At 46.0% G+C, this 15,119-nt stretch overlaps 1 protein-coding gene across 1 annotated transcript in view; it reads right to left on the bottom strand.

Moving 5' to 3' along the window:
• lgr4 (leucine-rich repeat containing G protein-coupled receptor 4) overlaps positions 1 to 15,119 on the bottom strand; it is a 65,446-nt gene that overhangs the window by 16,180 nt on the left and 34,147 nt on the right. Inside the window, exons 5-6 of the mRNA XM_056278610.1 lie at positions 2,932 to 3,147; positions 511 to 582 (exon numbers count right to left, since the gene is read on the bottom strand). Coding sequence (XP_056134585.1) covers positions 511 to 582; positions 2,932 to 3,147 — 288 coding nt within the window. The remainder of the gene's footprint in view (positions 1 to 510; positions 583 to 2,931; positions 3,148 to 15,119) is intronic.

The raw sequence follows: 15,119 nt of genomic DNA, 5'->3' as shown, positions 1-15,119 counted from the left end.
GAGACCGAGAGAGAGAGTGAGTGAGGGTGGGAGGGAGAGAGTGAGGGACAGAGAGAGAGTGAGAGAAAGACAGAGAGCAAGAGAGAAAGACAGACAGAGAGAGACAGAGCGGGAGGGAGGGAGGGAGGGAGAGCGAGACAGAGAGATAGAGAGAGACGGAGGGGGAGGGAGGGACGGAGAGCGTGAGAGAAAGACAGAGAGCGAGAGAGAAAGACAGACAGAGAGAGACAGAGCGGGAGGGAGGGAGGGAGAGCGAGACAGAGAGATAGAGAGAGACGGAGGGGGAGGGAGGGACGGAGAGCGTGAGAGAAAGACAGAGAGCGAGAGAGAAAGACAGACAGAGAGAGACAGAGCGGGAGGGAGGGAGGGAGGGAGAGCGAGACAGAGAGATAGAGAGAGACGGAGGGGGAGGGAGGGACGGAGAGCGAGACAGAGAGAGAGCGAGAGAGCAACAGAGAGATAGAGAGAGACGGAGGGGGAGGGAGAGAGATCAAGTAAAACAGTACTTACAGTGTCTCTAGGTTCACAAGCCCAGTGAAACAGTCCTCCCCTATCTCCCTAATCCTGTTGTTATGAAGGTGCCTGCAAGGTAGAGACATGCAGACATGAAGACAAAGACAGCTTTGCACCCGACTCCTCACAAACGTCTGACTTGCAGAGTTTTACACTCAAAGCAAAATAACAAATGTATAAAACATAAAATGTAACGTACAACTTCCACAAGGTAAAAGGGATTTCCAGTGACGAGGGGTGTGATGAGTAAATACGGTGTGTGGTATAGGTGTGTGTGTGTGTCTGTGTGTGTGTTTGCTGGGGGACAGTCCCTGCTTAATGGAGTCAAGGTTTTTTTCTTCCTGTTTATTCTGATCTGTTTATTCTAGTGCAGCAGTTTCCATTCAGCGTGTCTGCGAAAACGCACAACAGCTCCCATGAAGAAACTGTACTTTCTCCTGCCGCACTGCCGCTCCCTGACGCGGTACCGTCTGTCCTTTTCTGCTTAAAAGGAGCCACGGAGAAATAAAACACATTTGATTTTGAGGATTTGAGGTTATTTTTCAATATATATTTTTTAAAAACTGTCTCGATGGTGTGACGCTACTGACCAGCCTTTGACACTAACTAACTGACACACAACATCTGTGTGTGTGTGTGTGTGTGTGTGTGTGTGTCTTTCCACTTACAAATGTTAGCCTTCGACTTGAGACTCGCCCCTGCGCTACCTCACACCGAAACATATCGGCACACACGTGCCCTGACCACAGCTGTTACACCCAGCCTCACCATCACCACCAGAACGACCGGGTTTCACGCCCACCTGAAACCGACACGGGCGCCACACCGACCGCCGGTTTCTAAACGCTACGGTCTGTCAAGATAAACACCCAACTGACACATCAATGCCCTGCACATGTCTGTTACGAAACGGCTGACACCAAAATTAACATTTTAACAGCAGAAATACAATTTTTCCAGACAATTTAAGATGGCCGCCTTCGGGGCGTCTGGGTGGCGTGGCGGTCTATTCCGTTGCCTACCAATACGGGAATCGCCGGATCGAATCCCCGTGTTACCTCCGGCTCGGTCGGGCGTCCCTACAGACACAATTGGCCATGTCTGCGGGTGGGAAGCCGGGTGTGGTTATGTGTCCTGGTCGCTGCACTGGCGCCTCCTCTGGTCTGTCAGGGCGCCTGTTCAGGAGGGAGGGGGAACCGGGGGGAGGGGGGGGGATAGCGTGATCCTCCCACGCGCTACATCCCCCTGGTGAAAGTCCTCACTGTCAGGTGAAAAGAAGCGGCTGGCGACTCCACATGTATTGGAGGAGACATGTGGTAGTCTACAGCCCCCCCCCTCCCCTCCCCGGGGTCGGCAGAGGGGGTGGAGCAGCGACTGAGATGGCTCAGAGAGCAGCAGGGTGATTGGCCAGGTACAATTGGGGAGAAAAAGGGGGAGGAAAGGGGGAGAAAAGGGGGGGGAGATCCCCCTCCCTCAAAATAAATAAATAAAATGGCCGCTGTCCAATGCCTGTAAATACTGCAACGCCTCGGTGGTAGTCATGGTGCGTCTGCAATGGTGTCTGTAACCAGACAAGTTGGAAATAATCAGAAATCAAGTTTAAACTGTTTCTCGCCACTGGAGAACGCTAGTTTGCTTCTAGGAAAGAGCAAAGACCTTCACGAAGGAAATGACGCGACCAACACACGTCATAAATGGTGACGTGACGCGCCGAATCACACGCAAATTACGAGCGGTCATTTTGACCCCCCCAGTCTTTTTAGGTCCAAAGGTGGAAAAATCCACTGCAGAAAGTAGAAGTCCTAACCATGTATTTGCTCCACCCACGCACTAAACCAGCTGACTCTAATTAGCACAACACTGCAGCCAGGTAGGAGAACTGATTAGTGAAATCAGCTGGTTTAGTCCATGGGTGGAGCAAATACCTGGTTAGGACTTCTACTTTCCGAAGCCGGGTTTTCCACCTCTGATCTTATCACAACTTTGTTTTTGTTTTTTTTGCAATTGATATGCAGTTTTAGGAGCATTCAGGGAGCGGCAGGTCTGTATCTCCCCCCACAAAATCGTGAAACTTTGAAAATCCAAAACGGTCAAAATGACCGGCCTGGTCGTTTTGACCAAAGACACATTCTAATCAAGGACATCGGGGCTTCTGCTTGGGTCGGCTCGCTAATTAAAATCTCTGGATTGAGTGGTAACATGGATGTCGAGGAAGCTCTCCTCCTCTTCACCAACACACAACTACATTCAGTAAATATTAGTAATACTCGTTTCACCTGCAGCGACTCCCGCAGGCCGTTTCTGACGTTATCAGGTTATTTATTTGTTTGTTTGAGGAACATCTGCTATACAGCCAACGTCTGGACTGGACTTTTCTCGGTGAGGTGGTGACGAAAGTAAATACTGAGCACAACTCACAGGACCACCAGGCTGGTGAGGTTGGTGAAGGCGTTGTCGGGTATGTGGGAGATGCGGTTGAGCGCCAGCGTCAGAGCCTGCAGGTTAGCCTGGTGCCTCAGAGGGCCAACGGGAACCTCGGTCAGGTTGTTGTCATCCAGCCAGAGGTGCCGAAGCTGCTGCAGCCCCTTAAAGCTCTCCTCCGGCACCGCGGTGATGTGGTTGGCGTCCAGGCGACTGCAGAGGGGAGAGAAACGGAGGAAACGGTGCAGATCAGCAGAGTTAAAAGGTTTCTGGTGACGGCACTGAGGCAGTTTCTCTACATTCGTTTAGCAATCAACCAAAATTAAAGGTTATCCTCTGTGAATTAATGTCCCACTGCAGCACATGCTGACCTTTAAAACCAATTTTTATCCCTTATTGGTTAATTTAACCAAACATGACCCCTTGAGATAAGGAAAAAAATAATGACCTTTAATAACCCTTAGGTCTAGGACCCCTTAAAGATGCACAGCGTGATACAGAATGTAACGTCAACAAATGATTACCTGCAGTTTCCCTCAGTAGTCCCCCCCCCCCCCCCCCCATACTTTTTCTCCCTAACTGTACTTGGCCAATTACTCCACTCTTCCGAGCCGTCCCGGTCGCTGCTCCACCCCCGTAGTGCATGGGAGGATCACGCTATTCCCCCCAGTTCCCCCTCCCCCCTGAACAGGCGCCCCGACCAACCAGAGGAGGAGCTAGTACAGCGATCAGGACACATACCCACACCCAGCTTCCCACCCGCAGACACGGCCAATTGTGTCTGTAGGGACGGACGCCCGACCAAGCCGGAGGTAACACGGGGATTCGAACCGGCGATCCCCGTGTTGGTAGGCAACGGAATAGACCGCTATGCCACCCGGACGCCCTACCTGAGTAGTTTTTAGATAGAAAAGGACAATTCATGGGTTGTCTTTCTGGTTGTAGTCCCCCCCCCCCCGCCCCAATCAATTTTCATCTGCAATACTTCTGATATTGTGCATCAACTGCTGTCAAAGCTGACGTACATCTCTCCTATACATCTTAAAAGCTACACATCTTAAAAACTATACATCTTACAAGGGTTCAGAGACTGTAGATAGACGGTGTATTTGTGCTTAAAGGTCCTGTGTACAATTCTACCTGAATCCTGTCCTAGTCGTTCTAAGATGTGTAGAACAGCAACAAATCAAAGCAAGACAATAACAATTCATATAAAAATCCAGCAGATAAGAAGCACGTTTACAGACATCTGCCACTTTCGGAAGTCCTCAGTAAGTATCACGTGCTACAGTCGCGATGTTGTTCGCTGAAGTCTTTGTGCAAGGGGACTCAATTTATCTTCCTTTCAATTTGTGCCATTCAGTAACGCCTGCTGATATTCACAAGTCATATTATACTTCAACAAAACCAAAATATTACATATGGCCCCGTTAAACTGTGTGGAACATTTGGCAAATGTGGGACTGGCAGGTGGCATTGCATCAAGGAGGGCACACCTCATCAGCCTCCAACAACAACTGACAAGGATAGAGGGTGTCTCCCTGCCTGCCGCCCAATGACTGCTGGGTTAGGCTCCAGCATCCCCGCGACCCTGAGAGCAGGATAAACGGTTCGGATAATGGATGGATGAAGTAATATGGCTGCGGGGATAGTAATAGTATGGCTGCCATCCCGGCAGCCATACCAACATGTACCCTGGCTTTGCCACATGACGGAAACTAAGCAGGCGTGGTCTTGGCTAGTACTTGGATGGGAGACCTTCTGGAAAAACTGAGTTGCTGTCGGAAGTGGTGTTGGTGGGCCAGTAGGGGGCAATCTTCTCTCTGGTCCTAATAAAAACAACAAATATCAAATTCCAATGCCCCAATGCAGTGATGGGGACACTGTGCTGTGCAGGAGATGCCGTCCTTCGGATGAGACGTTAAACCGAGGTCCTGACTCACTGTGGTCATTAAAGATCTCATGGCACTTATCGCAAAGAGTAGGGGGTCCCCCAGTGTCCTGGCAAAATTCCCAACCTGGCTCTCTCCATTTGGCCACCTAATCATCCCCCCATGTAACTGGCTCAATGACTCCTCCCTCTCCACCTCAAGCTGATGTGTGGTGAGCGTTCTGGTGCAAAATGGCTGCCGTGCAACTCATGTAACCACACAGATCAGATTTTTCAGGTGGCTGTGAACGACCACAGAGCAGACAAAATGCGATGCTCTCACATCTGGAATGCCGCGGTGTTCACGAGTGGTTGTTTACTTCCACATTGGTGATCAAACTCTTGTGTAGGCCTGTGCACGCAGGTTATTTCAAGCACAAACCGAAGGGTTAACATGGTGTTCGTACAGGAACTGGATGTGGGCCACTTTTAAGAGTAGGTGTAAACAGGCAGCCCAAAAAAAAAAAAAATCGGATATATGCAGAAAGTCGCATCAGAGACCTGCTGTGTAGATGTGGCCATAGAGAGGACAGAAGGTGCCAATCAAATAACGTTATAAAATTGTAGGCAGGGTGCTTTCTGTCGAGCTGGTACAGTGTGGACGTTGGGTTGTTGTGATGAGCAAGTTCAGCTTTGCATTGCTTGCAGATTACTGCAGTGCCTTTGCACTTTAGCTGCAGACTTTGGACGTTTCCTGTTTTGTTTTCTTGTTGCTCCTGCCTTTTGTTCATCTCAGCTCTCCTGCCGGGCATGTTTAGACATGAATTAAGATACGAAACGAAGATTCAAGGCAGCAAATTTTAAATCGAGGATTTTTAGTAATTGAGTTTCGTGATTACTCACGATGGCCTGAGAGATTACAGGGGTCTTCGTCACAAGGGAAAATGCTTGTCTATGTGAGGACTTCAAATCAGACGATCCAATTGAAGCACATCCTGTCTCTAATCACTGGGCCATCATTCTGCCCAATTCAAAGGGACACGACGTATTCCATGTGAAACTCAACCTAATATCCAGAAACATGCATAGATTAACACTCTCTCCATGAGCTAAAAACTGATTATTTACTTACTGACTTGGATGGAGCTGGCCATTATTGCTAATGAGATTTATTCCTTTGGTTTTAGTTCCACTTCTGATCAGAGGACTAACTTGCCCGTGGCTAATCAAGTGACTGAATAGCAGCCCCACATCAACCTCAAACTGCAGCTCCTCTGTTTTACAGGCAGTGTGTCCCCCACTGTCTTTCTCTGAGGGTCCCATGAAATGACAAATGTGTTTTCATTCTCCTTACTTCTTTTTATCTGCACTAAATTTACATGTGTTTGGGCGTCCGGCTGGCGTGGCGTTCTATTCCATTGCCTACCAACATGGGGATCCTGGTTCGAATCCCCGTGCTACCTTTGGCTTGGTTGGGCGTCCCTACAGACACAATTGGCCGTGTCTGCAGGTGGGAAGCCGGACGTGGGTATGTGTCCTGGTCGCTGCACTGGCGCCTCCTCTGGTCGGCCAGGGTGCCTGTTAAAGGGGGAGGGGGAACTGGGGAGCGTGATCTTCCCACACGCTACGTCCCCCCTGGTGAAACTCCTCACAGTCAGGTGAAAAGAAGCGGCTGGTGACTCCACGTGTATGGGAGGAGGCATGTGGTAGTCTGCAGCCCTCCCCGGGTCAGCAGAGGGGGTGGAGCAGCGACCAAGAGGGCTCAGAAGAGTGGGATAATTGGCCGAATACAATTGGGGACAAAAAGGGGGAAAAATCTGGGGGAAATAAATTACATGTGTTTAATGCTATGTTCTAGAGCTCCCCCCCAAAAAAATCACTTCAACTTAACAGTTTATAAGAACAATGGGCCTCATTCGTCAATCGTTCATACGTACAAATTTGTTCTTACACACCTGTGAAATTTTTAGCCCTGAAGTTTGTCTCAGAGACCAGTGTAGAACCTGGTAACCCCTGAATGTAGACACCAGTTGGCTAACACTGATGTCTTTGCAGGCCCGGGTGATGTCTCATTACAAGAGATAGACAACAAATGTTAGGGGGAAGGAATTACAAATAACCATCAGGCCTTGCTGCTGACTGTCGGACAATCTTGAGAGCTAAAAAATTCCACGGGTGCGTAAGAACAAATTTGTACGTACGAACGACTGATGAATGAGGCCCAATATTTTTATCTTCTTAAATAAAATAAAATTCAATAAAACATCTTTTTAGTAAGGCCGTTCAGCATTTGCGGGTGTACACATTCACAAAATGTCCAGTGATTCAGAGCGAGCTCGAGAGAAGACGAGCGATGTTCTACCAACGAACTGAAACTTGCCAATAGCATATCGACGTCCACGTTCCTCTCAAAATGCCCAGTGGCTTGGTTGTTCATCAAATCAAACTGCCTCCCCCCACTAAATCCTACCTGACCCTGTTTTCCACTTCAGATGTTTATTGAATTTTAGGTTTGCAGTGCTCTAAAAACCACTTCAGAGGACTTTTAAAGTATAAATTCTATTTCTTAGAGAGTTTTTATTTTCAAGAATCTTCTTCTTTCAGCCTTTCCCCTTTTTTTAACTTTCAAGAATTTTACTTATTTATTTATTTATTTTCAAGAAAATTTCTCAATATTCCAGCAACTATTTCACCTTTCCATGGTCATTTAATGATAGCAAAACTTAAAATATTGCTTTAAATATTCATATAATTAGCTTATTGCCTATTATTTACAAAACGGCATGAGTGTAACCCGTACAACAAGTTGGTTTTCACTACTAGTTAACAGACAAGGAGAGCATGCGTATGTTGCTGGGCTTTCTCAGAGGCCCTGCTGTCAACATCTTGCTCGCACACTTTGTGCAGCATTATTAACACCCGGCATCTTGACTTCTTTACACAATGCCGGCTTCTTAAGCCGTCGTCTCTCCTTCATTTACTCGACATTTCACCGAGTGTTTGTGTGCAGGAAAACAAACAGTTGCTGATTGACATCTAGCTCTGTACGGCTTAATACAAACCACACCGTAGATCTGCCAAAACATATTACTTCAGCTCCAGACCTTAAAGCCCTCACAGAGGAAAGACATCTGTTAAAAAGAAACAAGGGAGAAGAAAAAGGCAAGGGGAAGGAAGGGACGAGAGGGAGGGATATGGAGGGGTGATAATAGCTGAAAGCTGGATTTTCAGCACGCTTTTCCAGCTGGATCCATTCCTCCATTAGTCTCTGTCAGAGACCTAGAGGCACAGAGGCAGGGGGTGGACCAGAAATGGAGTCGTGTATACAGTTATGGTCCCACTGAGACTGACATTCAGTAGTCACCGAAAGCCCGCTAAGATCCAGGACAGAGCGGGGCAGGAACATTTGAGAGTGTTGACATCATGACTAGTAAACATATGGAGTAAACAAGAACTCCTGCCAACTCCTAATGTAACCCGGCATACTGTACCTCCTGAAAAACCCCAACTGCAGAAGTGGAAACACTTGTCTAGCACAAGTTAGAGTGTGTAAAATAGATGATAAAAGTAAATACATTTTCAATGATGCATACCTTTTACACAATTATTTCTGCAGTCTCTAAGTAAGGAAATGTCTCAGTAATGCTTACGTGTATGGAATAAAAGTGACTCAACAGACGACGTAAAATGTCTGCTTCAAACAACTTCGCCCCTGCTGGTGGTATTAAATTAAACCCTGAGCAAATCCCAGTTCATCTTAACATGGACTATGTTTTCATTGTAGCGTTGAGACAATTTTGAGCAAATTATAGAAATGCAACAAATATAAAATATGCGACTCCGGTGTTTGTTCCACTCGGGCAGAAGTAAATAAATTAGGCCTCCTGAACACAGTTCACGGAAAGGAGACAGCGCCCCTGTAAAAACTAGAAGGTATTTCCAGAACACATTGGTTCTGGTTGTGTTGGCTTGTTAGCCACAGCTCTTCCCGAGTGAGGACGACAACACAGAAATGTGTTTGGGCAAACTTCTAACACAGGAACTCATGACCACGCATCCACAAAAAGAACTGTACCAATGGTGACCGAGCAAACGATTTTGAGAAGTCATGACAGCCAATTTACACACTACCTGTGGTTGCAGGCATTTCTGGGCAACTAGCCAAATTTCCTGTAAATGATCACTGCTAAGGCGTCTGGGTAGCGTAGCGGTTTATTCTGTTGCCTACCAACACGGGGGTCGCTGGTTAGAATCCCCATGTTACCTCCAGCTTGGTCGGGCGTCCCTACAGACACAACTGGCCACGTCTTCGAGTGGGAAGCTGGATGTGGGTATGTCTCCTGGTTGCTGCACTGGCGCCACCTCTGGTCAGTCAGGGCACCTGTTGGAGGGGGGACTGGGGGGAATAGCGTGATCCTCCCACGCGCTACATCCCTCTTGCGAAACTCCTCACTGTCAGGTGAAAAGAAGTGGCTGGCAATCCACATGTATGGGAGGAGACATGTGGTAGTCTGCAGCCCTCCCCGGATCAGCAGAGGGGGTGAAGCAGAGATCCGGATGGCTCGGGGTAATTGGCCAAGTACAATTGGAGAGAAAAAGGGGGAAAATTCCATTAAAAAAAAAAATGTCAATGCTGAATAGTAGCTCGGTAAAAGTAGCGACACCACCAGCTTAACTACAGTATTCTGTAGTGTGACAGTATAGCTTAGCTATTTTCCCAATAACAAGCTACTTTCTCCATCAAGCAACAGCAAAGCATACTACTAAGCAGCTGCAGCAGTAAAGGACATCACAGTTGATTTTCCCAACAGAATTTGATGAAGTAACTTCAGCGTAGGTCAGCTACTTTTCTTCGTTGGTTATTGTGTAGCTTGCTACTTTCATCAAAAGGGTAGCTTAGCTAGTTTATATCACGGATAGCTTGTAGCTTGGCAAGCTACAATTTAAAAATAAAATAAATAATACATTAGAAATAATAAAATAAATAAATTCAAAAATAAAAGTAAAAGTAGTCTCTCCAACACTGATAATTGCTGTCCCATAATAATCTACACTCGATTTCTTGGCTAACTTCCCGCATCCAACTGGATGTATTTTGGTACTTTTATAATGAAGAGCCTTATTGAGGAAGCTTTATTGAAAATTTCTATCCATTCTTTCTTATTCAATGCGGGATAACTTGCATCAAACAACTCTGAGGTAACATCTAGCTTTCTCCTGAACAAATGCATCCAGGATTTTAACAAAACAAAGATGCTGTTTTATTGACTGTACTACAGAAAATAATTTCAACTGAAAAAATGAACGGTGGAAAATGTAATCTTCAGAAGCCTAAGAATAATTTTATTCAACAGCAGACAACTTTTGTACCAAAATATAAATATTATGAATAAGTCAATAAATTGCGTAAAAAAGTACTTTTTATTCCCTGTGGAGAAATTAAGCCATTCTTAGTGATTTGGGGTGGAAATAAGGATTTAATGCTATGATCGCCCTTCCAAATCATACTTTTTCCTGTCTATATCACAGGTACTGAAACTGGTGATCTAACACCAGCTTCATGGTCACAGCATTTTGCTTATTACTCTGGTGTTAGAGCGCCGGTTTTATCATTATTCTACTGTATTGTTTATATGGGTGGGGATACCTGCGGTCAGCTGAGACTGACAAGGTCACTTGTGCCCCTTTTCTACTGCATGGTACCGGCTCAACTCGACTGGACTTTTTCATTTTCCATTACTGGAAAGTACCCGCATTTTGGTAACCGTTACCACTTTTCTGGTACCAACTTTGTCGAGCTTCCAAACAAACTGGAGCGAGTACCCAAAAACAATAAAGACCAGCTACACTGAGGGGGTACTGTTATAGCAATGGAAAATTACACTCTGCAAGCCGAGTCCAGTCAAGTCGAGCCAGTACCATGTAGTGGAAAAGGGGCGTTAGATGAGTGATGAAATATTTCTCCCACTAAACTTTGTGGTGAACTGATTCAACTTGTCTGGAATTTGCCCAGAACAGCTTGACATTTATCTCTAAATAAAACAGATTGGGTCAAGTAAAACTCTTTAACTTCACTGAATATAAAGTAGGGCTGAAGATAATGAAAAAACTCACACTACCATATTTTGTTTCTGCGATAGATACACCGATCAGCCAAAACATTAAAACCACTGACAGGTAAGTGAATAACATTGATTATCTCGGTACAACGGCATCTGTCAAGGGGTGGGATGCGACGTTGATGTGCTGGAAGCAGGAAAAATGGGCAAACGTAAGAATCTGGGTGACTTTGACAAGGGCCAGATTGTGATGGCTAGACGACTGGGTCAGAACATCTCGAGAACATCTGTGCACGCCCACTGCAGAGCAGGCAGAGAAGGATCAACAGCGCACAAAAACATACCCTGACAAGGGTTGGAAATAAGCTCTCCAAAACACGCACGGCCCAAAATTCCCAACATGTAGTGTGCACTTCACCAAAATAACAACAACAATGAACGAGGGAAGGGGGAAAAATGGGTTTAAGGATAATTAGAAATTTTAAAAACCCATACAACTGTTATCATTTTTATTTTTTCTCTCTCTCCAATTGTACCCAGCTAATTAACGCACTCTTCCGAGCCGTGCCGGTCTCTGCTCCACCCCCTCTGCCGATCCGGGGAGGGCTGCAGACTACCACATGCCTCCTCCCATACACGTGGAGTCGCCAGCCGCTTCTTTTCACCTGACAGTGAAGAGTTTCACCGGGGGGACGTAGCGCGTGGGAGGATCACGCTATTCCCCCCAGTTCCCCCTCCCCCCTGAACAAGTGCCCCGACCGACCAGAGGGGGCGCTAGTGCAGCGACCAGGACATATACCCACATCCAGCTTCCCATCCGCAGACACGGCCAATTATGTTTGTGGGGACGCCCGACCACGCCGGAGGTAACACAGGGATTCGAACCCGTGTTGGTAGGCAACGATCGTTTTTCTTTTTGAACCTAATCATCCTTTTCGGCATTTTCCTCCTCTTCCTCGCTCATTTTCAGGCTGTGGTCAACGACTAGCGAGGCCTGCTTTGGCTGTTTGATAAACTGATCAAGAATGATCGTGACTGGTGGTTTGCTGTGCATGCAGAGCCTGCATGTCACTCACCAGCAACAACCTCGGTGTGTGTAAGAACCATTAAACCAGAGTAAATTATGTTTTCCTTTTGTATCAAGCAGCAAAAAGCTGTAGCATGAGGCGTTTGAGTTAATATGCCTAACTTCACAACACAAGTCCTGCGATGTGACTATTGCACATGCGCACATTGCAATGACAATGCTGCAACGATATGTGGTGCAGCCCTAACATAAAGTAATGCAACTGGGAGTTGGGTAGTTCCATGTCTTCCTGAAACCCTTGCTTAGTTTTTTTCCCCAGTTTAACCACTAATCATTCAATAGTAGTCAACGGTAGTCAATCGTCAAAGTAGTAGCCTCAACTCTAGGACCGCTTTTTAATTTCATTAAATATGCCGAGGCAAACTGGAAAATGTGAAGGGGATTTTCGTCTGTAACATACCATGTTAGAGATGAAAATCCAGAAAGGTTTAAGTCAAAAATGTGTCAAAAAAAAATACATCATTCACAGGTAAGCTGAAGAATGAAAACTACACATATGTGCAGCCAGTACTGTAGAACTACAGCCCATTGTCACCTATAGTCCGTGTTGCATACATTGGTTTAGCCCATTATCAGAACAGCAGAACTATGGAGACTTTAACACACAGCTATAGCCCTTTGCAAAGCGATGTGCACTAGCAGATATTTATCATTGGTTTTGTGGCTCTAAAACACTTTTTTCTCTCTGTTTTTCTTACTGACCGCCCGTAACACTGCAGCACACTTGCTGCAAACATTCTGAGTTTGAACTTTGGACAGCAGACTGTACAAATACACCCTAGAGCCTTGAGCTTTGACAGCAGCTTTGACAATTTCTGCCTGTCAGCAAATTTGTTGTAAAACATGCCTACTGCCTGCATATTCCACCCCAAATTCATATGCCATTACAAAACAACAACAACAAAAAATCTTTTATGGTACCACTGTGAAAAAACAGCATACCTTGACCACCGATTTGATTCCTGTCTGAGGACCAAACAGGTTTGGGAAATCCTTTTGGGATTTTGAGGTGGGGGGTTTCCACAAGTTGGGCTGAATTCTCCTTACCTGCCCATCTGTCAAGTCAAGGCAAAATTGTTCGTAGAACTCTAAAACTCAATTTTGTCCAAGAGGGCTTTACAATCACATTTCAATCCTTTCAATGTGTGACACCCTCTATCCTTAGACCCTGAAGGAAAAACTCCACACAAAAAAAAAGGTTTCAGAAAGAGATAGCAGAAATCTCAGTAAGAGCATTGGGAGGGGGGGGGTGTCTTCTCCAAGACGAACAGGTATGCAATAGGTGCCGATTGGACAGCGTAGATAAGCAGTAACAGATTCATAATAACTACGCAATGAGGCACCGAACGACTACACAAGTCATAGTCCATCTATTTCTTAAGCCGCTTTTCTGACTCTGTGTCACTGAGGCAACCAAGCCATCCGGCATCCCAGCGTCTTTGAGACAATCACACGGCATTCCCAGGCCAGCTGGGAGATGTATTTCCTCCAGCATGTCCTCCCACCCAGCCATGCCTGGTATACCTCTAACTGAAGGACCTTGGGTTGGGGGTGGGGTGGGGGCATCCCTACCAAGGGCCTAAATCACCTCAGCCAGCTCATCTCAACAGCAGCGCCTGTACTCCCCATATTCTTCCAGATTACCGAGTCCCTCGCATATATATATTAAAAAAAAAAAGAAGGTGAGTTTTGCAACTGTGTAGCTGCTTGCTTCTTCCATTTCATTCTTTTGGTTACAACCCACAGCTCCGAGTCTATAGATGAGGATTGGGAAGGAAGGCCGACCAATAAGCTGAGAGCTTTGCTGTTGACGTTCAACTCTCAACCAATGCGGTCTAACACAAAAACCACACGACGGCAGCTGATGCACCTTTTTAATCATCAATCTCATGAAGCACTGTCAACGGCCCCTCTAATTTCAAACTGATTCAACCAGTACCAAACCCACTGCTTGCTATTTTTGGGTAAGTGGTCCTTAACCCTGCTATAAATAATTATGAAGGGCAAGCTATTTGCCCGTACACTCTGTTAACCAAACACCTCGTTCTATGACACAGGAAGTCCGAGTCTAATCTGCCATTCCAGCAATGTCTTAGAGATCCGGAAAAATGAACTGCATATGGAGCGACTACGATATAAATTTGCCAGCAGAGACAAGACTTTCTTAAAAATATGGCAATCCCTCTTCGATGGATGGACACAGCATCTCAGTGTATGATGAGGCTCATAAAATATGTTGATTTTTATCCAAAACACTTATAGCCTTGGTGTATATATCGATATTGTATTGGCTGTCACTGACATTAACACCGACCGACTGTGATGGCTTTTGTTTTGTTGCTTTTTATCTGTTATTAATTCAGGCTAGTCTCACATATTCTATCCATCCATTATCCAAACTGCTTATTCTGCTCGCAGGGTTGAGGGGATGCTGGAGCCTATCCCAGCAGTCATTGGGCAGCAAGCGGGGAGGCACCCTGGACAGGCCGCCAGACCATCGCAGGGCCGGCACATTCACACCTAGGGACAAATTAGTACAGTCAACTCACCTGACCTACATGTCTTTGGACTGTGGGAGGCACCCGGAGGAAACCCACGCAGACACGGGGAGAACATGCAAACTCCACACAGAGGACGACCCCCAAGGTTGGACTACCCTGGGGCTCGAACCCAGGACCTTACTGCTGTTGTGATAAAAACAGCAAGTAGTGCTTTCCTCTAAAAGTTGTAAATGTTAAATGTCTAAATGTTCATATTTTATGCTAAGCTGGTCTGTTATTCGTGAAAAGGAAATATAGGTTATTTAAAATGAAATCTGTGTGACATATGAATTACTCGTGTGGCGAATGAAAAAACATTTCTGGAAAAGGCAGTCAGAACAAAAACCTGGTCTTAAGTCAACGGTGCAGTATTTTACTGTTATTTTTAGGGCACATTAAGATAGTAATAGGCACCTACATAGGCAGGTGCGTAATACGCGATATTAAAAAGAAAAAACATGCCATAATGGTTAATCATCAGCATTAGCTAATCGTAGTAATGATGAATGAAATTGCAGTAGATGGTCTGCTCGCGCACTTTCACTTGGCGCATGAGCAGATCCGTTTCCTCAGCAGAGAAGTGTCTGCCCTCAGAGCTTCCTGCCAAATTCATTGAACTTATTTAAACT

This window comes from Lampris incognitus, chromosome 4, assembly GCF_029633865.1.
Source record: "Lampris incognitus isolate fLamInc1 chromosome 4, fLamInc1.hap2, whole genome shotgun sequence".
Classification (NCBI taxonomy): domain Eukaryota; kingdom Metazoa; phylum Chordata; class Actinopteri; order Lampriformes; family Lampridae; genus Lampris; species Lampris incognitus.
This window is presented reverse-complemented; position numbering and strand designations above follow the sequence as displayed.